This window comes from Heterostelium album (assembly GCF_000004825.1).
Source record: "Heterostelium album PN500 unplaced genomic scaffold PPL_scaffold6, whole genome shotgun sequence".
NCBI classification, from domain to species: Eukaryota; Evosea; class Eumycetozoa; order Acytosteliales; family Acytosteliaceae; genus Heterostelium; species Heterostelium album.
Genome location: NW_008805068.1, coordinates 104198 through 126251, shown reverse-complemented (window position 1 = coordinate 126251; position 22054 = coordinate 104198). Strand labels below are relative to the sequence as shown.

General features: G+C 32.1%; 9 protein-coding genes across 9 annotated transcripts; 7 read left to right on the top strand and 2 right to left on the bottom strand.

The window, feature by feature from the left end:
- Positions 1-855: 855 nt before the first annotated feature.
- PPL_06613 (uncharacterized protein) lies at positions 856-2619 on the top strand (the record flags this gene model as incomplete). Its single annotated transcript, XM_020577467.1, has 2 exons — positions 856-1257; positions 1342-2619. The coding sequence occupies 2 exons, from the start codon at positions 856-858 to the stop codon at positions 2617-2619; spliced, it is 1680 nt and encodes a 559-aa protein (XP_020431915.1).
- Positions 2620-2766: 147 nt separating this feature from the next.
- PPL_06612 (uncharacterized protein) lies at positions 2767-4159 on the top strand (the record flags this gene model as incomplete). Its single annotated transcript, XM_020577466.1, has 2 exons — positions 2767-3126; positions 3314-4159. The coding sequence occupies 2 exons, from the start codon at positions 2767-2769 to the stop codon at positions 4157-4159; spliced, it is 1206 nt and encodes a 401-aa protein (XP_020431914.1).
- A 1286-nt stretch (positions 4160-5445) lies between these two features.
- On the top strand, positions 5446-6144 carry PPL_06611 (uncharacterized protein; the record flags this gene model as incomplete). The annotated part of the gene is made up of 3 exons (XM_020577465.1): positions 5446-5531; positions 5597-5759; positions 5827-6144. The coding sequence occupies 3 exons, from the start codon at positions 5446-5448 to the stop codon at positions 6142-6144; spliced, it is 567 nt and encodes a 188-aa protein (XP_020431913.1).
- A 140-nt stretch (positions 6145-6284) lies between these two features.
- Positions 6285-6834, bottom strand: PPL_06610 (uncharacterized protein; the record flags this gene model as incomplete). Its single annotated transcript, XM_020577464.1, has 2 exons — positions 6285-6609; positions 6653-6834. 2 exons carry the CDS (start codon positions 6832-6834, stop codon positions 6285-6287), a joined length of 507 nt encoding a protein of 168 aa, XP_020431912.1.
- Positions 6835-6910: 76 nt separating this feature from the next.
- On the top strand, positions 6911-10381 carry PPL_06609 (uncharacterized protein; the record flags this gene model as incomplete). Its single annotated transcript, XM_020577463.1, has 5 exons — positions 6911-6918; positions 7081-8423; positions 8447-9104; positions 9180-9273; positions 9344-10381. The coding sequence occupies 5 exons, from the start codon at positions 6911-6913 to the stop codon at positions 10379-10381; spliced, it is 3141 nt and encodes a 1046-aa protein (XP_020431911.1).
- Positions 10382-11016: 635 nt separating this feature from the next.
- On the bottom strand, positions 11017-12776 carry PPL_06608 (uncharacterized protein; the record flags this gene model as incomplete). The annotated part of the gene is made up of 3 exons (XM_020577462.1): positions 11017-11088; positions 11180-12253; positions 12357-12776. The coding sequence occupies 3 exons, from the start codon at positions 12774-12776 to the stop codon at positions 11017-11019; spliced, it is 1566 nt and encodes a 521-aa protein (XP_020431910.1).
- Positions 12777-13084: 308 nt separating this feature from the next.
- Positions 13085-17111, top strand: PPL_06607 (uncharacterized protein; the record flags this gene model as incomplete). Its single annotated transcript, XM_020577461.1, has 5 exons — positions 13085-15219; positions 15290-15383; positions 15448-16615; positions 16814-16850; positions 16988-17111. The coding sequence occupies 5 exons, from the start codon at positions 13085-13087 to the stop codon at positions 17109-17111; spliced, it is 3558 nt and encodes a 1185-aa protein (XP_020431909.1).
- Positions 17112-17348: 237 nt separating this feature from the next.
- PPL_06606 (uncharacterized protein) lies at positions 17349-18068 on the top strand (the record flags this gene model as incomplete). Its single annotated transcript, XM_020577460.1, has 3 exons — positions 17349-17398; positions 17458-17551; positions 17598-18068. The coding sequence occupies 3 exons, from the start codon at positions 17349-17351 to the stop codon at positions 18066-18068; spliced, it is 615 nt and encodes a 204-aa protein (XP_020431908.1).
- Positions 18069-18563: 495 nt separating this feature from the next.
- PPL_06605 (uncharacterized protein) lies at positions 18564-21955 on the top strand (the record flags this gene model as incomplete). The annotated part of the gene is made up of 2 exons (XM_020577459.1): positions 18564-20689; positions 20965-21955. 2 exons carry the CDS (start codon positions 18564-18566, stop codon positions 21953-21955), a joined length of 3117 nt encoding a protein of 1038 aa, XP_020431907.1.
- Between the last annotated feature and the right edge of the window lie 99 nt (positions 21956-22054).

The window sequence follows — 22054 nt, the reverse complement described above, 5'->3', positions numbered from 1 at the left end:
AAAAAATCATTAAAATCTAGATTTAGTATTAAAACAATCTTATGATTATATTATTTTAATTATGAAAATTTTATTAGATAATCTTAATGATTCTATGAAAAGATATTTGTAATTTTTCTTGAACAATAAGGATAAATAAATGTTATTGATTTTCATATTTGAATAAATATTTAATATAATTATAATAAAATATTTTAAACAAAAAAGGTAGAAAAGTGTTTGTTTGTTTAATTAAGATTAAAGTAATCAACCAATTCTTACTTTTTAAGAGTTTATAATAAAAGAAAAACAAATTTATTTTTGTTCCAAATTATTCATTGAACGTCTAAAAATAAATAAAATAAAATAATTTTATTTGAAAAAAAAATGATTAAGCTATTTTTTTTAATTTTTTTTTATAAAACAACTATTTTTGATTTATTCCTTTTTAAGTGATATATGCAGTAATATAAAAAGTTGTGTAAATCACAAAAAAAAAAAAAGTTATTGATTTAAATTTTTCATCTCTCTTTCCCCATTATTTATTTATTTATTTAATAACCAAAAATAATTATATTCAATCGAAATGTTAAACAAAACAAGATGAAAAATTTAAATCAATAACTTCTATAATTATTAAAAATATTATTTTTGATAGATTTTATTGCTTAAAGATAACAATCGAATAATCGATTATAGAAGAGAGGCTGTTAAATAATATGACTTTGAATATCTTCAAGTGAAAAATTCATACCCATTTTTTTTAAAGTTTGGGTTTTATATCAACAAAATTAAAAAATATCTTATTTATATTTGTTTTAGTATTAGCCTGAGGCACACTATGTTATTAAAAGTTTAAACTTTATATTTTAAATAATGACTACTACTGAAAATCCATCAAGAAAGAGAACATATCAAGAGTCAAATGAAATAGTTGTTGAAGAGCGTCCAAACGATAGAATATCAACAATCAACATTGATGGTATCGATTTCGATGATCGAAATTCATTGATAAACTTTAATAGAGTTTATCATCTTTATTATCAATGTTTGGAGAGTAGAGATGATCAGATGAGATCACAATGTGTTAGGTTCTTTGTTGATTATCACCAACACAAGTTTTTACATTATATCGATGTTCAAGGTTATACCAAGTTCATTGTAGATCTATTCTTTGATCCTTCATTAGATGTCATCAGCAACATGTCATCGTTCGGTCATAGTGATCATAAAACATTAGTAGAAAACATATACAACAAAATAAGATATGATAAAAGAGTAACTATTAGTTAAAATTATTCAATACAATATCAAATAGTTAGTTAGTTGTAAATATTTATATATTAATTAAAATACAATTAGAAATTAAATGATGACAGTGATCAATTAGCAAAGAGAATAGATGTCTATAAAGAATGTTTTTTTTCCAAAGCTATTCAAAAGAAACACTTGTATTTCGATTATAATAGCTTCCACTACTCAATCACACACCAAGAAGAAGAAGAAGAAGATAACGACAATATCAATGAGAATGAAGATGGAGTTTCAAATACAATAGTGAATCAAGAGAAAGATATAAAGTTAGAGATTAACGATTTAACCAAAGAAAAAGAAGGATATCACCATGCAATTAGTTCTACCATGATCGAAGAGGTGTTTACTTTCACTCTATCGGATATATTGGTGGAAATAATCATTTCATTTTCATTGAAAGGAGATAGTCTACATATATTTGTGGAGAATACCAGAATTAGAATTCTAGATTACAGCGACATCAAGTGTATCTTTAATATTGCATTGGTGTCGAAACAATTCTTTAGAGTTGCATCAAAGAAGATTAACAATAGTTATCACAATTTATATGGTCATATCAATGTTGATAATGAATATTCATTAATCAAATCACCACCATTGTATTTTGATTATGAATCTATCAAGTTCATTAGATACGATGAGAGTACAGTGAGAATCACTCAGTTATTTTCAAGGGTCGAGATCTTTAAACTCTCATCAGATGAATACGATAGTAGAATCAATGATGGTGTCTTTAGAAGATACTTATATGATGATTTCTTTGGTCGTGACACCGAACATTTCTATCGAAATTCGATTTCAAGAAATGATTACTTGACATACCTTCCACCAATGCCAAATCTTAAACACTTCACCATCGATACTTACTTTGGATACAAACGTAACTACAGTTCATTTCTAATATCGATCTTTGAGAATACACCGAATGTAGATGGACATGGTATCGAATCATTCTATATCAGTATCTACAAAGATTGGAATGGCAGTCCAGATTACAGTAACTTGGATTTCTTGCAACCGCTGTTATCATTACACTCAAAGACATTGAAATCAGTCACACTTGATTATCGTCGTTTATGTGGTAAATATGCATATGAATTTCTTCCGATATTGAAAGAGATGCTTCCAACAATCAAACAATACAATTACTCTTTCATTCTTTATGGTAGTTTTTACAATTTGAAATCAGCATGTAAAGATGATGAAGATCTAGAAGTTTATCGATATTTACTCAATCAAAAAGTTATTTTAAATAAATTTGATAGTAGAAATGATGATATTGATAAAAATGACCTAGAATATATTCAAGAAACAAAGAATAAATAATAATTCAGTAACAATAAACATATAAATTATCCACTCAGCTTTAAATGTAAAAGATTTGACTAAAAAAATTGTTTTTCACCCTTTTTTTTTTTATGTATTCATCACATTGATCTACGATTATTCATAAATATCTATTTTAAACTAAAAATGAACAATCAATCAAGAAAGAGAACATGTCAAGAGTCAAATGAAATAGCTGTTTTTGAAGAGGAATCTAAAGATAAAGATAGAATACCGATCAATAATGACGATATAGTTTTCGATAATCGAAATTCATTGATAAACTTTAATAGAGTTTATCATCTTTATTATCAATGTTTGGAGAGTAGAGATGATCAAATGAGATCACAATGCGTTAGGTTCTTTGTTGATTGCCACAGACACAAGTTTTTACATTTTATCGATGTTCAAGGTTATACCAAGTTCATTGTAGATCTATTCTTTGATCCTTCATTAGATGTATTCAACAACATGACATCGTTTAAATGTCGTATTCATAAATCATTAGTATGATATATATAATCGGATTATTAAAGATAAAAGAGTAACTATTAATCAATATATGATTTTACAAAACAATTATTTAATTAGTTAATACTAATGTAAATTAAAACAAATATATAAAGAAAGATGACAATCAATTAATACGAAAGAAGAAGCAATAAGATAAAATATTAAAAAATCCAACAACAAGGTTATATTGAATTTTGCATTGGTATCGAAACAATTCTTTAGAATTACATCAAAGAAGATTAACAATAGTTATCACAATATATTTGGATATGCCAATTTTGATCATGAATATTCATTAATCAAATCACCACCCTTGTTCTTTGACTACGAATCGATCAAGTTCATCAGATATAGTGAGAGTACAGATAGAATCATTGATTTCTTTTCAAGAGTTGAACTATTTCATATTAAATCAGATGAATACGATAGTAGAATCAATGATGGTGTCTCAAGAAGATACATCTATTATGATTCATTCAAACCAAGCGATAACAGCAGTTCAGATGAATCTTTATATCGTGATGTGATTAATAGAGATGGTTACTTGACACACCTTCCACCATTTCCAAATCTAAAGAATATCTTTGTGCATCAATACTATGGATACCGACGTAACTACAGTTTATTTCTAATATCGATCTTTGAGAATACACCGAATGTAGATGGACATGGTATCGAATCATTCTATATCAGGATCAACAAAGATTGGAATAGAAGTCCAGATTACAGTAACATGGATTTCTTGCAACCACTGTTATCATTACACTCAAAGACATTGAAATCAGTCACACTTGAATATTACGATTTCTATAATGATGATGCCCCTCAACTTCTTTCGATATTGAAAGAGAGGCTTCCAACAATCAAACAATATAATTACTCTTTCATTCTGTTCGCAAACTTTAATCTGTTGAAATCAGTATGTCAAGATGGTGAAGATCTAGAAGTTTATCAATATTTACTCAATCAACAAGTTATTTTCAACAAATTTAATAGTTATGATGAAAATAATGAAATCATTTACTAAGAAAACAGTGATGATGAAAGTGAAGAAGAATAAAGAAAATTATTATCAAAGTTAATAATTTCGCTAAAATAATTATTAATAAAAATAAATAATGTTTTCCATTTATATTTATATTTTATCTATTTAAAAGTATCTTTATTTGTTTATGATTTGATTTGGTGTGCAAAACAACTTTGTGAAAAAAACAATCAACAGAAATCGAAAGATTTTTTAAAAAAAATGTAAAATATAAATAATAAATTGATTTTTATTAATTAATTATATTAAATAAAAATAAAATATATTTATTAAATTTATAAATGGAAAGAACATTATTATTTAAATCGATATTAAGATATAAACATATAAAGAAACTGGTGTTTGATTTCGTTCATCAAATACATGTTGATATCTTTGGTAATAAGTTTATAGTTTTCAATTGTTATAATGGCTATGATGGATATACTAGAATGGTACTGCGATACGATCAGTGTTGGTGTGTAAAGTGGTTGGTAGAGAATAGATATCTTGGTTTGATCATCGATCGTCTAAAGCGAAACAAACGACTTTGTTTTGGCTCGGGTGATAATATATTGGGTGTCTTTGAACTGGTTACCAATCTCGAGCAGTTCAACTTCCTTACACATCGACTGGGCCTCTTGGTAACTGGTAATCGAAGTCGGCTGGGTCTAAATGCACTGGCGGTGTGTCCACACGATTTGCTGTTGGCGGTCGGTCATCGCTACGACGGCAGTAGCGAGGCGATCGATAACGCTGCCAAACACGGTTGTCTTGAGAATATCCGGTATCTGGCGGACAGAGGTTTGAAGTGTACAGCCTCAGCACTGGCGGATTCCGCTGAGAAAGGATATTTGGAGGTTGTTAAGTTCTTAGTGGAGAGTAAGCTTGTAGAGGAGTGGTTGAAATGGCCGACACGACCAATGGATGAAGCGGCAACACGCGGTCACTTTTCGGTGGTGGAGTATCTGCATTCAGTGGGTGCAGTTTGCAGTCGAGAGGCGATGAACGGAGCCGCTGAAAACGGTCATCTAAACATTGTTCGATTCCTCCACGAGAATCGCACCGAAGGCAGTTCTCAGGGTATTATGGATCGCGCCGCTGACAAAGGACACACGGAAATCGTGAAATTCCTACATTTCAACCGATCCACAGAGTGTACTCGTTTCACTCTGAGAATGTCACTGAATACCATATCGGATGGATCGTTGCTAAAGTTTTTGCTCGATGAATGCGTATCGAAGGATCCACAAAACAGCATCTATCAGGACAGCGATGATATCATTATGATGAGTGCATTGAAGAATCATGGGAATCCCGAGTATCCAGCGGTGAGAATGTTGCTGGCGAGATATCCGCCGTGCCGTAGAAATCTGTATTACGCCATGTTGCATGTGGTCAGCACAAACAATATCGAAATCGCAGAGATACTTTACGAAGCTTTTCACGCGGTTCCAATCACCAGAGCACTGGATCTGCCGCATCTAACGAAAGTAGTGAAGCGTCCGATGCTCGATTGGATCAACAAGCGAATTCCAGTGTCGACTGTCAGCGCGCAAATCAGTTACTACGCAATGGTGAATGCAGATTTGGCGATCGTAAAGTATCTGGTGGATGAGCGTAACTACCCTGTTTCGCTATCGATGTTGGAGCGGTGTATCTTTCTAAAGGATGGTTTGGAGATAATCAAGTACATCGCAGCCAAGTGTGTGGAACCACTCACTGAGAAGATCATAGTGAATGCAGCTCAACATAATCGACTCGATATCATTGAGTATCTAATGGATAACTATCGACCAACTATCAAATATACTTTTCACGCGCCAGATGCAGCAGCGATGTATGGTAACACCGACGTATTTATTTACCTCATGGAAAAAGATAAAACCGTGCGATATAAACTTGCATTGAATTACGCCAAAACCTTTCATCATCATGACATCCTTTATTATATAAGACACAAAAAGAGACCAATAAAACAACTTTGAATTTTCCTCTATTGATCTGGTTTACTTTTGTTACATTGAAGCAGACCCAAATGATTCTGAACTCTTTGCTTGGTAGGTATATTGGATTCATCGATTGCCAATTCCTTAATTTGGAATTGGTAGGCATTCTTGAATTATTCTTAAGGATGTCTACTACTAGTGGCGGATCTTGAACAGAGGCTCTTGGCTGGGTAGTTGTTGTTTGTGGTGACCGCTACCTTTTTTCTACATGGTCCTGTCGATACTGGTGGCACTGCCGTCGGGGTGGAAAAATGCATATTGGCGAGCAAGAATTTGAATTGATCCTTACTAATCTTGGAGTTAACTGCTTGTATATAGTAGAATTCCGTTTTCCAATAGGAGTTGATCCATGAGAGGTTGAAGAAAGCCGATGACATCACAGAACAGAAAAATACTTTTAGTATTGTTTTGGTGATAAGACCACCGAAAAATTTACGGCACATGCTTTTGTAGCGAATGTACAAGTTGGTTTGCTCTAGGATCAAACAGTTGGTCATCGAAGAACAATCTCCAAAGTTGAACAGGTGTATATCTCCTATCGATATTATCATTGGTACCACCATCTTGTTCGAAAGGTTTCGCTTCAACACTCTGATCTTCCTCTTTCCAATTGAACGTTGGATCTTCATCGACTCCATTAACCAACATAGATGTTAAGATAATTATCATTTTTATGAACTACATTTTTTAAACTAGAAAACATTTTTTTCAGTTTTGTCACACACTTTCATTGCTGTGGTTCTGAATGAAAATGTGTGTCACTTTTATTTAAATAAATTTATTTTCATTAATCAGCACACACTTAGTTATGTTTATTTAATAGAGATATTATCTATCTCTAGATTCAAAATGAAATAAAAAAAATAAAAAAAATAAAAGTAATCAAAATGAAAAGAGTAGTACTAATAGTAAAAGTAAAAATACAAATGTAAAAGATCAAACCAAGAATATAGTAATAGAACAAAAAGTAACAGATGTATCTAAATCAGTTATTATAGCTGGTTTATCAGTTTCAAGAAGCTATATGTCATCGATGTTTGGTCATCATTACTTTGTGTTATCTGGTGGTAATGTTTGGTGTGATACACCAGATTCCATTGTAAAGTTAAAGTCATTGATTCCAATCAATCTCAATGATCTATCAAAGGTATATCAGAGTGCATTGCTCAGTGGTGACAGATCAACATGGGAGATTCCAGTGTTTTCATTCCTTCTTCAACCGATCTGTCAGAAACTAGGTGGTCAAGCTCAATCACAGAAATTGATCGCTTCCGACATTCAATTTATCAGTGGTATCACAGATCTATTCAATCATTACACTTCAAGTGGTGCTGTATTCGATTCCACTGAATTGAATGATGATTTCGATGATCTCACCAAACTATTATTGAGTGTCGGTTCCAACAAACAAGAGATTCAGTCTTTACTTTCACTTAACGTGGAACAGAATAAACATTCTGAAAAGAAATCATCGATATTGAAGAAGAACATCAAAGAACAAATGAATAATCACAATTATTTAGAAGCAATCAAGCTGGCAAACGAAGGTACCAATATCTATGGATTATCAGTTGATACTCTTGCCAAATTCTATTTCTATGCTGGATATTCACAAGAGATGCAACGTTTCAAGACACAAAGCAATGCACCACGTGATGATGTTTTGTTGAATCTCAGTCGAATGAAATCAATCAAACCAAATTGGAAATGTACACTATTCCTGACCGCAGTCATTCTTCACAACGATGAAAAGCTTGAAGAAGCCAGAAAGTCGATAGAGATGTGTTTATCGATGAGTCCACAGTACAGGCGAGCAAGAAGTCAATACGAAATGATTAAGTTCGATGTCGATTTTGGACATACATATTCAGACGAAGATGATGTAACGGATCCTATTCAATTCGCTATGATGATGAGAAACAAAGATCCGAATCTAGTAAAAGGATTCACCTATTACTATGGAGTGAATACAAAGAAAGATTACATCAAAGCATTGGAGTATTTCCAAAAGTTTCCAAACAGCGGTGATATGGTGATGTACTGTGGAATGATCTATCAATTCCGAACTGCCTACCGTGATTTCAAGAAGGCATTCGAGTGTTTCAAACGTGCCAACGATCTTGGCCATGCAGAGGGACCAGTCTATATATCGACTTGCTATCTTTATGGATATGGTGTGCCACTGGATCATAAACAAGCGATCGTCTATCTTGAGCAGGCAGTTCGTCTCGGTCATTCCGAGTCGATGAACGTCCTCGGTGAGTCTACCTGGATAACGAAGCCGGTCCACCACAACCAAAGAAATCAGCGCAACTCTTCCTGCGTGCCGCTTCACTTAGACCCGAGCCAAATCCACTGGCAATGTATAATTTGGCAGGTCTCTACCTGAATGGATTCGGTATCGACAAGGATTTGGATGCCGCCAATATGTGGTTGAAACGTGCAATGCAATATGGCGTCGACGACAGCAAGAATCTAAAGGGAAAGATACAGGCTGCGCGAGCATCGACCAATCTTCCACCGCAATTCAGAAACATCTTTCAGAACATGAGTAACGATACCAGCAAAGAAGTACCGAGGGAGACAAAGTTGGTTAGTATCGATCAAATGGAGAGCTACGTCAGTAAGTCAAAGGTGGCGGCAATGATGCTCAATGGAAGGAAGCTATATAGAGAAGCGGCGGCAATGATAATGGCTGGCAAATCGAAACCAAAAGATATCATATCAAAGATTTCAAAGAGTTATCAAATGCATGAAATCATGGTTGATGATGATGTACTAAGAGAGATATTCCTACCGACTCTCAACCAATATCTAAAGGACAATCCAATGGATTTGGACGCAAGATATTGCCTTATCTATCTGAAATACATGAACGATTTCAAATTAATTTTAAGTTATACTCAACAAACTTTAAAAGATTTCCCAAATTCTCATTTGTATGTATATAAAACACCGAAGAAATAACATTATTGTTTTCTTAAATTAACATTTTTCTATTTTGAATCACACAGAATTTGGAATTTAGCAAGTTTTATTTTTGGAAAAGGTGGAAAATGGAATGATGCAATTGGATGTAATTTGAAAGCAAGAGAATTAATGGCAAATGTAAAGATCTTTTTTATAGATATAAATATTGATTACCTAATTAATTTTATTTATTCATTAACTCAAATAGGAAAAGATAGAGATTCAACCATCTATGCATTTTTACGTTGGTTTTTACAAGATTGAAAAGCAAAGAGAAACGATTCCATATGGTACACCTCTCAAGAATATGGATGAATTGACAGATATCTTTGAATTCCAACGAATTTGTGAGAAGGATGATATTCTCAGACCAAGATCATATTATGAACTATCGAGTTATATGCTATTCAGAAATGATATGGATCAAGCATATAAATACTATCGAATGGGAAAGGAATCAGAGAAAGATCAACTTCCATGTTTCCTTCCTTACAACGATAACAAACCGGAACTATCGATGTTCGACGCTTACGAAGATCCAGAATCTACCAAACTTTCCAACTCCATTCCACTCGTCAACTCCGATAAGAATGACAATAATAACAATGAATTGGACAAGAAAACTGATTCCATTATCTTTGATAATGATCAGAGAATTAGATTGACAACGCATCTCAGAGTTTGTTTCGCCAATTATTCATCAGACAAAAACAACAACAATAACAATGTAAATCAATCGATTACGATCAAACAAGTTCAAAATAACTTGATTAGTAAATACAGAGAGATTACAACCCGAGAATTTAAGATCAAGAGTGAATGTGTATTTAGAGGTAGTTTCATTAGAGGAATCATCATTGAACGACCATTCAGAAATAACAAGGCAACACATTTCTTGATGGTCGATTTCCATGGCTCTGTTATCAATGTTGGTATCTATGATGATACCATCAATAACCAAGCAACTGTCGATCGATTATTTTTTGTTGGTCAGAACATATTCATTGTCAATCCATATCATCGAATTGGTACAATTGGTATCGATAGAGTTTCAATGATCAGAGTCGATCAACTATCAGAGTTATACACCAACAACATTTCTAAACCAAATGAATACTGTAATGTTTGTCTCAAAAAGATTGAATCTAAACCAATCAAATGTTCAAAATGTAACTTTGCCATCTATTGTTCGCAAGAATGTCAAACACTTGACAATGCATTACAACATAAATCAATTTGTTTTTAATTAAATACATTAACAGTCTCAATTTAATTTCAAATTACTAAGAAAAAAATGTTTGATAAAAAAATTAATAATTTATTTTTATTTCTTGCACTTGAAGTATATATTTAATAACAAATAATTAAATTGGAATAATATATTTTTTAGTTTTTTGACCATTCTTTTAAGGCTTACTCTCCACCAAGAGCTTAACAACTGCCAAATATCATTTCTCAGCGGAATCCGCCAGTGCTGCGGCTGTACACATCAGACCTCTGTCCGCCAGATACCGGATACTCTCAAGACAACAGTGTTTGGTAGCGTTATCGATCGCCTTGCAAAACCGTCGAACTGATGACCGACCGCCAACAGCAAATCGTGTGGACACACCGCCAGTGCATTTAACAGCCGACTTCGATTACCAGTTACCAAGAGGCCCAGTCGATGTAAGGAAGTTGAACTGCTCGAGATTGGTAACCAGTTCAAAGACACCCAATATATTATCACCCGAGCAAAACAAAGTAGTTTGTTTCGCTTTAGAAGATCGATGATCAAACCAAGATATCTGTTCTCTACCAACCACTTTACACACCAACATTGATCGTTTCGCAGTACCCTTCTATTATATCCATCGTAGCCATTATAACAATAATTGAAAACTATAAACTTATTACAGATGAATTATAATTTTTATTGGTCGAATAATCATCATAACGATGATGAAAGTGACTCTGAATATGAAACAATGTCATTTTTATCATATACATCATAACTATTAAATTTGTTGAAAATAACTTTTTGATTGAGTAAATATTGATATACCTGTAGATCTTCATTATCGCGACATGCGTATCTCAACTTTTTAAAGTTTCCGTAGATAATGAAAGAGTAATTATATTGTTTGATTGTTGGAAGCATCTTTTTCAAACTAGAAAGAAGATTACGTCCACCCTCTCGATAGATATGATAATATTCAAGTGTGACTGATTTCAATGTCTTTGAGTGTAATGATAACAGTGGTTGCAAGAAATCCAAGTTATTATCATCTGGAGTTGAGTTCCAATCTTTTTTGATATTGATATAGAATGATTCGATACCATGTCCATCTACATTCGGTGTGTTCTCAAAGATCGATATTAGAAATGAACTGTAGTTACTTTGGTATCCAAAGTATTCATGCACAAAGATATTCTTTAGATTTGGCATTGGTGGTAGGTATGTCAAGTAACCATCACATGTAATCACATCACTATAGAAATCTTCATAGGAATTATCATTTGAAACATTAATGTATTCTCTTGAGAAGGCACCATTGATTTTAACATCGTATTCATCTGATTTAATATGGAACAATTCAACTCTTGAAAAGAATTGAGTGATTTGTTCGGCACTATCATCGTATCTGATGAACTTGATCGATTCGTAATCAAAGAACAATGGAGGTGATTTGATTAATGAATATTCATTATCAACATTGACATATCCAAACATATTGTGATAGTTATCGTTCATCTTCTTTGATGCAACTCTAAAGAATTGTTTCGATACCAATGCAAAATTCAAAATAAACTTGTTGTTCAACTCTTCTTTTTCGATTTGATATCTTTTCTCTCCATATTGAACTTGATCTTCTCTCAATGAAAATGAAATGATTCTATCCACCAATAAATCCGATATAATTCTATTTGAGACTTTTTCTTTAGTCATACTATTACTACTATCACCATTACCTATTTCTTTTTCTCTGGTGTTAACAATATTCTCAATATTGTTGTTGTTGTTTACCATACCCAATTTGTTATGATCTTTACTTTTGATTTTCTTTATTCTGAACAGACAACACTCTGTATAGATATCAAATCTCTTCTTTAATTGATTATTATCTATTTCGAGTTGCTTTAAGTATTTAATAAATAATAAAATAGAATTAGTATAAATACAATGATCAGATGCAATAATTATTTGATTACAATATAATAAAATATTGATTAATAGTTACTCTTATATCATTGGTTATTCGATTGGAAATATCTTTGATTAATGATTTAGTAGCAGATTTAAATGATAACATGTTGTTGAATACATAGATTATGACATCTAATGAAGGATCAAAGAATACATCTACGATGAACTTGGTATAACCTTCAACATCGAAATAATGTAAAAACTTCCATTTGTGATAATCAACAAAGAACCTAACACATTGTGATCTCGTTTTATCATCTCTATTCTCCAAACATTGATAATAAAGATGATAAACTCTATTAAAGTTTATCAATGAATTTAAATCATCGAAATCAATATCTTCAATGATGATAGGTTTTCTATCTTTATCTTTTGATTGCTCTTCTAAAACAAATATTTCATTTGACTCTTGATATGATCTCTTTCTTGATTGATTTCTCGATGGAAAGCTCATTCTATATAATTTAATTATAAATTATTATTATTGCTAGGTGAAATTTTCTTTTTATTTTTATTTTTTTTCACCTACCAATAATGAACGATATTCCAAAGAATTAGTGGTGTGGAAATTTTTTTTTTTGTTTCGAGATTTTAATAAAATATTATATATTGAAGTTCATTGTGGGTTCAATGAATTTAATTTTTTTTTTTAATTAAAAAAATAAAAAGTATATCTTGGGGTTATAGACAAACAATCTCTTCTCTTAAGTTTAATTGCAACATATAATTCAATTTCTTAGAGATATAGATAAAAATAGAGTTATGAATAAAAAAAATAAAAATAAAAAAACAGTCAGTAGTGTAAATAATAGTAGTAGTACTAATAATAATAATAATAATCAAAATATAAAAGTAAACAATAATAATAATAATAATAATAGTAATAGTAATCAAAATGAAAATTTAAAAGATAAAACAAAGAATGAACAAATAGTAACAGAATCAAAAAATGTATCTAAATCAGTTATTATAGCTGGTTTGTCAGTTTCAAGGAATTATATGTCATCAATGTTTGGTCGTTATTATTTTGTGTTGTCTGGTGGTAATGTTTGGTGTGATACACCAGATTCCATTGTAAAGTTAAAGTCATTGATTCCAATCAATCTCAATGATCTACCAAAGGTATATCAGAGTGCATTGCTCAGTGGTGACAGATCAACATGGGAGATTCCAGTGTTTTCATTCCTTCTTCAACCGATCTGTCAGAAACTAGGTGGTCAGAAACTGATATCTTCAGACATTCAATTTATCAGTGGTATCACAGATCTATTCAATCATTACACTTCAAGTGGTGCTGTATTCGATTCCACTGAATTGAATGATGATTTCGATGATCTCACCAAACTATTATTGAGTGTCGGTTCCAACAAACAAGAGATTCAATCACTTCTCTCACTCAACATCGAACAGAATAAACATTCTGAAAAGAAATCATCGATATTGAAGAAGAACATCAAAGAACAAATTAAAAGTCACAATTATTTAGAAGCAATCAAGTTGGCAAACGAAGGTACCAATATCTATGGATTATCAGTTGATACTCTCGCCAAATTCTATTTCTATGCTGGATATTCACAAGAGATGCAACGATTAAAAACAAACAGTAAATCAGCACGTGATGATATTTTGTTGAATCTCAGTCGAATGAAATCAATCAAACCAAATTGGAAATGCACTATTTTCATGACCGCAGTCATTCTTCACAACGATGAAAAGCTTGAAGAAGCTAGAAAGACAATAGAGATGTGCCTATCGATGAGTCCAGAGTTCAAATTGGCAAAAGATCGATATGAAATGATTCATTACGATATTCTTTTTGGATTGGATACTTACCCAGAAGTTACCGAACAGACCAAACAAACACTGTTGATGCGTGTCAAAGATCCGAATTTACAACAGGCCGTAAAGTATTACTTTGGTATCGGTGTTGAAAGGGATCCAATCAAATCATTGGAATATTTCGAAATGTTTCCAAATGATGGCGACTCTGTATTGCACTGTGGATATATCTATCAATATCGAACTGCTTACCGTGATTTAAAGAAGGCACTCGAGTGTTTCAAACGCGCCTATGATCTTGGTTCGAAAGAAGCAACAAACCAATTGGCAAACTGCTATCTCAATGGACATGGTGTGGAAATGAATCGTAAACAAGCAATCCCCTATCTCCAACAGTCGATCAGCAATGGCAATAAATCTGCGATGAACACCCTCGGTGAAGTCTATCTCGAAGAAAGCGAAGATGGTAAAATCGAACCAGAGAAAGCATTTGAAATGTTCCTAAAAGCAGCCAATCTCAAACCCAATCCCAATTATCAGTCTATGTATAATTTAGCCAGACTCTACATGAAAGGTATTGGTGTTGAGAGTGATGTAGATGCCGCTGAAATGTGGTTGAAAAGAGCGATGGATAATGGCATCAAAGATACCAAGGATCTAAAAGGAAATATCCAATCTGTCAGAGGAATGATGAATATTGCTCCGCAATTCAAAAAGATCATCGATGCGAAATCAAACAATCCAACACAACAATCAAATGAAACAAAGATGGCAGTTGTCGATCGATTGGGTGGTTATGTCAATCGATCAAAGGTGGCAGCCAAGTTGTGGAAAGGAAGACAACTATTCGAAGAGACTGTCACAATGATAAAGTCTGGCAATGCTCAAGATAAAGATATCATTTCAAACATTTCAAAGTGCTACCAAATCGATGAAATGGTTGTTGACAGCGAGCTACTAAGAGAGATATTCCTACCGATTCTCAATCGATATCTCAAGGACAATCCAATGGATTTGGATTCAAGATATTGTTTTATCTATTTGAAATACATTGTCGATTATAAATACATGTTAAGTTATACCGAACAAACTTTAAAGGATTTCCCAAATTCTCATTTGTATGTATTGTATTAGATATATATTCGAATCAATATTATATTAACATTTCTTATTTCTACAAAAACACAGAATCTGGAATTTAGCAAGTATTGTCTTTGGTAAAACTGGAAAATTGAATGATGCAATCGGATGTAATTTGAAAGCAAGAGAATTAATGGCTAAAGTAATTGAAATATCTTTATTATTTTTGTTTGATTATTTATTAATATTTATTTTATTCTCTAAAGCAAAAGATAGCGATTGAACCATCTATGCTTTATTACAGTGCTTTTTACAAGATGGAGAAACATAGAGAAACCATTGAATTTGGTACACCTCTCAAGAATATGGACGATCTTGCTGATATGTTGGAATTTCAACGAATTTGCGAGAAGGACGATCCTCTGAGACCAAGATCATATTATGAACTATCGAGTTATATGATATTCAGGAATGATATTATGGATAAGGCGTATAAATACTATCGTATGGGAAAGGAATCAGAGAAAGATCAACTTCCATGCTTCCTTCCATACAAAAACGACAAACCTCAACTAGCAATGTTTGAAGCCATGAGTGAACAAGATTATGCCAAAATCTCCAAAGTAATCTCATCGACCAGTAGAAAGAATAATAATAATAATAATAATAAGATTACTGCTCCAACCACCAGTAACAAGAACAAGAAGAAGATAGATGCTTCAACAAATGTTAAGAATAATAACGAGAAGATGGCTGTTTCGACCAATAGTGATAAGAATGAGTTGGAAAACAAGATATTAGCAACTCCTGATATAATAAACGTGGATAACGAGCAAAGACTTAGATTATTATTGCATCTCAGAGGTTATTTCGCCAACTACTTTTCCAACAACAAAACTAATAATAATAATAGTAAATCCATTTCAAATCAATCCATTACAATCAAAGAGCTACCAAAAAAATCCACTTTTCACTATGAAGAGATTAAGATCATAGATTTCAAGAACAATGGTGATTGGGTTTACAGAGGTAGTTACATTAAAGGTGCCATCATCGAACGACCGTTACTCAATAATAAAGCAACACATTTCTTGATAGTAGATTTAAATGGCTCTGTTATCAATGTTGCGATCTATGATGAAACTATCAATAACCAAGCAACAGCCGATCGATTATTCTTTGTTGGTCAGAAAATATTCATTGTCAATCCATATCATCGAATTGGTTCAATTGGTATCGATAGAATTTCAATGATCAGAGTCGATCAACTATCAGAGATATTCACCAACAACACTTCTAAACCAAATCAACTTTGTTATAGTTGTCTCGAACCATTGCAATCAAAACCAATCAAATGTTCAAAATGTAACGTTGCCAGCTATTGTTCAAAACAATGTCAAGCACTTGACAACGGATTACATCATAAATCAATTTGTAAATAAAACCACCTTACCTTATTCAGTGTCATAAAAACCAAAATATTGATTCATAAATGAGCAATGGTTTTTTTTTTTTGTTTTTAATACCATGGTCGAAACAAAACAAAAGATAATAGTTGTTATTGAACTTTGTTTTTATGCTTTTTGAGCTTGTTTTATTATCTTAGGCCATTATCATTTTTTGTTGCTTAAGTGGTATCTCCAATCGGTACCTTTAAATTGATTGTTGTGTTTGTTACTGATAACTTGCTTTATTTATTTGGCATCAAAGGTTTTCAGCATTTCTAAGGAATCGGAGTTGCAAGAGATCCAATTAAAAGTATTTCGAAATGTTTCCAAACGATGGAAGCGCTTTATTTCATTGGAGCTCTCCATCAATGACTGGTCATCGTGATCTAAAGAAGGCCTTCGAGTGTTTCAGACGAGCTTATAATCTTGAAAATGCAACAAACCAATTGGCAAAATGCTATCTCAATGGTTTTGGTGTTTAAATAGATTGTAAACAAGGAATCTTATATCTCCACTGTCACAATGATAGAGTCTGGTAATGCTCAAGATAAAGATATCATTTCAAATATTTCAAAGTGTTATCAAATCGATGAAATGGTTGTTGACAACGAACGACTCAGAGATATATTCCGACCGATTATCAATCGATATCTCAAGGACAATCCAATGGATTTGGATTTAAGATATTGTTTTATCTATTTGAAATACATTGTCGATTCATGTTATCTTACACTGATCAAACTTTAAAGGAATTTCCATATTCTCATTTGTATGTATTGAATTAGATAACATCTTAATATTACTAATCTAACTTTTTTTGAAATTCAGGTTATGGAAGATAGCAAGTGTTGCGTTTGCCAAATCTAGAAAATGGAATGATGCAATCGTATGTATTTCAAAAGCAAGAGAATTAATGGTAAAAGTAAATATTAAATATTATTTTTTAATTTTTTATACTTTTTTACAAGATGGAAAAGTATAAACAAACTCCTCAAAGTGGTCATTATGTACCTTGTGTACTGATTGACTATACTTTAGATCTCTTAGCCTTCCAACAAATCTATGAGAAGGACGATCCTCTGAGACCAAATTCATACTATGAACTATCGAACTTAATGTTATGCCAGGATAATCAGGTTCAAGCAACCAAATACTATTATATGGGAAAGGAATCAGAGAAGGATATAGTTCCATGCTTCCTTCCTTACAAGAACAACAGACCTCAAGTTGTAGTATTGGAATCCTTGGGTGAATTCACTGGCAGAATTGATTGCTTTAATATTGATAATGAAAATTTTATACTTGGTTTTACCCTATGGAATTCAATGATATGTTTGTTGGCAAAAAGTCAGGCAGTACAAAAACAACAACAAGCATTGATAAATTCTCAACTCAACTCAATTCAAGGAATTTTCCTATTCTTGTCTCCAACAGATTGAATGGAAACCAATCCAAAGTTCATATTGTAACATTGCCATCTATTGCACAAAAGCCTGCCAAACAATAGACAATCAGAGACTTCATAAGTTGACTTGTCTAAAATAACAACAATTATATTTCCAAAACAATACAAATATTTTGTATTCAAATAACTATCAGTTTAGCTTAAACTAAAGATTACAAACTCCGTAAATTAATTTGTGAATAAAATCTTTATCATCAATATTTTTTTCTAAACTGATTGATTTACAAAAAATAATTATTGCTTTAAATTTAAACTTACCTTATTTATTTTAACCCTTATTTTTTTTTTTGTACAAACATTTTGAAGTTCACAGTTCATTTTATTTAATTTAATTTTTTTTTTTTAATTATTAAAAAAAAACAAAAACAAAAAGAATAAATTCTAGGTGTAATTCACCACCAATCTCTTCACAAAAGTTTATTTGCAACATATCATTCAATTACTTAAAGATATAGATAAATAGAGTAATATGAATAAAAAAAATAAAAAAGCAGTCAGTGCTGTAAATAGTAGTGGTAGTACTAATAATAATAAACAAAATATAAAAGTAAACATTAATAATAATAATAGTAATCAAAATGCAAATGTAAAAAAAGATAAAACAAAGAATGAACAAAAAGTAACAGAACAACAAAATGTGTCAAAATCAGTTATTATAGCTGGTTTATCAGTTTCAAGTAGATATATGTCATCGATGTTTGGTCATCATTACTTTGTGTTGTCTGGTGGTAATGTTTGGTGTGATACACCAGATTCCATTGTAAAGTTAAAGTCATTGATTCCAATCAATCTCAATGATCTATCAAAGGTATATCAGAGTGCATTGCTCAGTGGTGACAGATCAACATGGGAGATTCCAGTGTTTTCATTCCTTCTTCAACCGATCTGTCAGAAACTAGGTGGTGGTGGTCAATCTCAATCACAGAAACTGATATCTTCAGACATTCAATTTATCAGTGGTATCACAGATCTATTCAATCATTACACTTCAAGTGGTGCTGTATTCGATTCCACTGAATTGAATGATGATTTCGATGATCTCACCAAACTATTATTGAGTGTCGGTTCCAACAAACAAGAGATTCAGTCTTTACTTTCACTCAACATCGAACAGAATAAACATTCTGAAAAGAAATCATCGATATTGAAGAAGAACATCAAAGAACAAATGAATAATCACAATTATTTAGAAGCAATCAAGTTGGCAAACGAAGGTACCAATATCTATGGATTATCAGTTGATACTCTTGCCAAATTCTATTTCTATGCTGGATATTCACAAGAGATGCAACGATTAAAAACAAACAGTAAATCAGCACGTGATGATATTTTGTTGAATCTCAGTCGAATGAAATCAATCAAACCAGATTGGAAATGTACATTACTCTTGACCGCCGTCATTCTACATAACGATGGCAAAATTATTGAGGCAAAAAGGACAATAGAGAAATGTTTATCGATGAGTCCACATTACGAATTAGCAAGAGATCGATATGAAATGATCAAATTCGATTTTCAATTTGGTATAGAGGAAATACCTATATCAGATGAAATTCTCAAAGAAGTGATGTCCAGCACCCACGATCAAGATTTATTGAACGGATATATTCATTATTTTGGCATCAATGTAGAGAAAGATACAGTCAAGGCGTTACTATGTTTTCTAAAGTTTCCAAACAATACTCTTGCAGTAGTGTACTCTGGAATATGCTATCAACTCAGATCAGCAAATGTCTATCGCAATTTAAAGAAAGGATTCGAATGCTTCCAGAGGGCATTGCATATGGGTCATCTGGAAGCACTAAACAGTCTGGCGACTTGCTGTCTCTATGGATACGGTGTTGCTAAGGATATCAAGAAAGCAATCGAATATCTCGAACGAAACATTCTTAACGGTCATACATCATCTCTGAACCTTCTTGGTGAAATCTATCTCGATGAAGATTGCGGAATGGTTAAACCAAAGAAAGCTGCACAGCTATTTCTCCAAGCTTCGAATCTCAAGAAAAATCCACATCCAAAATCGATGTACAATTTGGCAGCGCTCTACCTGAGTGGCAATGGTATCGAGAAGGATTTGGATGCCGCCGAAAAGTGGTGTAGAAAAGCATTGGATAACGGCATTACGGATAGCCAAAATCTGATGGGCAATATTCTAGCTGCCAAAGGATCAGAGGATCTGCCACCTATCTACAAAGAAATCATTGATATTTTCAGCTCTATTACTACCAATCAAGAGAAAAAGAAAGTTACTACCGATCAATTGACAAGCTATACCAATAGCTCAGTGACTGCAGCCAAATTGTGGAAAGCAAAGAAACTGTTTAATGAAACAATAACAATGATAAATTCTGGAAATGCTCAAGATAAAGATATCATATCGAATATCTCAAAGTGCTACCAAATACATGAAATCGTTGTTGACGTTGAGATTCTAAGAGAGAAATTCCTACCGATTCTCAATCGATACATGAAGAACAACCCAATGGATTTGAATTCAAGATATTGCTTTATCTATCTGAATTACAGTAATGATATTAGATACATTTTAAGTTATACTGAACAAACTTTAAAGTATTTTCCACATTCTCACGCGTAAGTGTATTCTGATAATTGAAAATATTAATATTAACTATTTTTTTTTGGAAATCATTCAGAATATGGAATTTAGCAAGTATTGTCTTTTCAAAAGCTAGAAAATGGAATGATGCAATTGGATGTAATTTGAAGGCAAGAGAATTAATGAAAAAAGTAAATATATGGATTTTTTATATCAAATTATATATTTGTATGACTATTTATTAATTGAATGTATTTATTTTTTCTCTTAAGCAAAAGATAGAGATTGAACCATCTATGTTTTTTTACAGTGCATTGTACAAAATGGAAAAACAAATTCAGACCTCTCCTCATGGAGGTCCTCTTACCAAAAACGACGATTTATCAGATATGTTTGAGTTTCAACGAATCTGCCAGAAGGACGATCTTTTGAGACCAAACTCATATTATGAACTCTCAAGCTATATGATTGCCAAGAAAGAAATGGAAAATGGATATCATTACTATCTTTTGGGAAAGGAATCAGAGAAAGATCAATTACCATGCTTCCTTCCTTACAACAACAACAAACCTGAACTCATAATTTTCGAATCATACGGTGATCAGAACACCATCAAACATACCACTTCATTTCATAACTACCTTGAAAAAATGAAGGAGTCTGCTGATCCAATATCGGACACGTCGATTATCGTGGATAACGATCATAGACTTAGACTAACAACACACCTCAGAAGTTGTTTCGCCAATTTTAATAACATTGCTAGCAGTAATAGTGAGAAAGGAAGTAGATGTATTACAATCAAACAAGTTCCAAAAAACTTTGTTGAAGATTATAATGAAATTACAATTTTAGATATCAAGATCAATTTTGATTATGTCTATACAGGTTTGATTAGAGGTATCATCATTGAAAGACCATTCAGAAATAACAAGGCAACACATTTCTTGATGGTAGATATTAATGGTTCTTGTATCAATGTTGGTATCTATGATGATACCATCAATAACCAAGCAACAGCCGATCGATTATTCTTTGTTGGTCAGAACATATTCATTGTCAATCCATATCATCGAATTGGTACAATTGGTATCGATAGAGTTTCAATGATCAGAGTCGATCAACTATCAGAGCTATTCACTGACAACATTTCTAAACCCAATCGATTCTGTCATGGTTGTTTCAAACCATTCGAATCGAAATACATCAAATGTTCAAAATGTAACGTTGCCAACTATTGTTCAAAACAATGTAAAACTTATGATTTCTACACATTACTTCATAAATCAATTTGTAAATAAATACACAACAATATATCACTTTAAACTTTACTAATAATTCCTTATTTAATTATTAACACTTTTATGTGATACTTGATGAACTTCATTTTTTTATTCAAC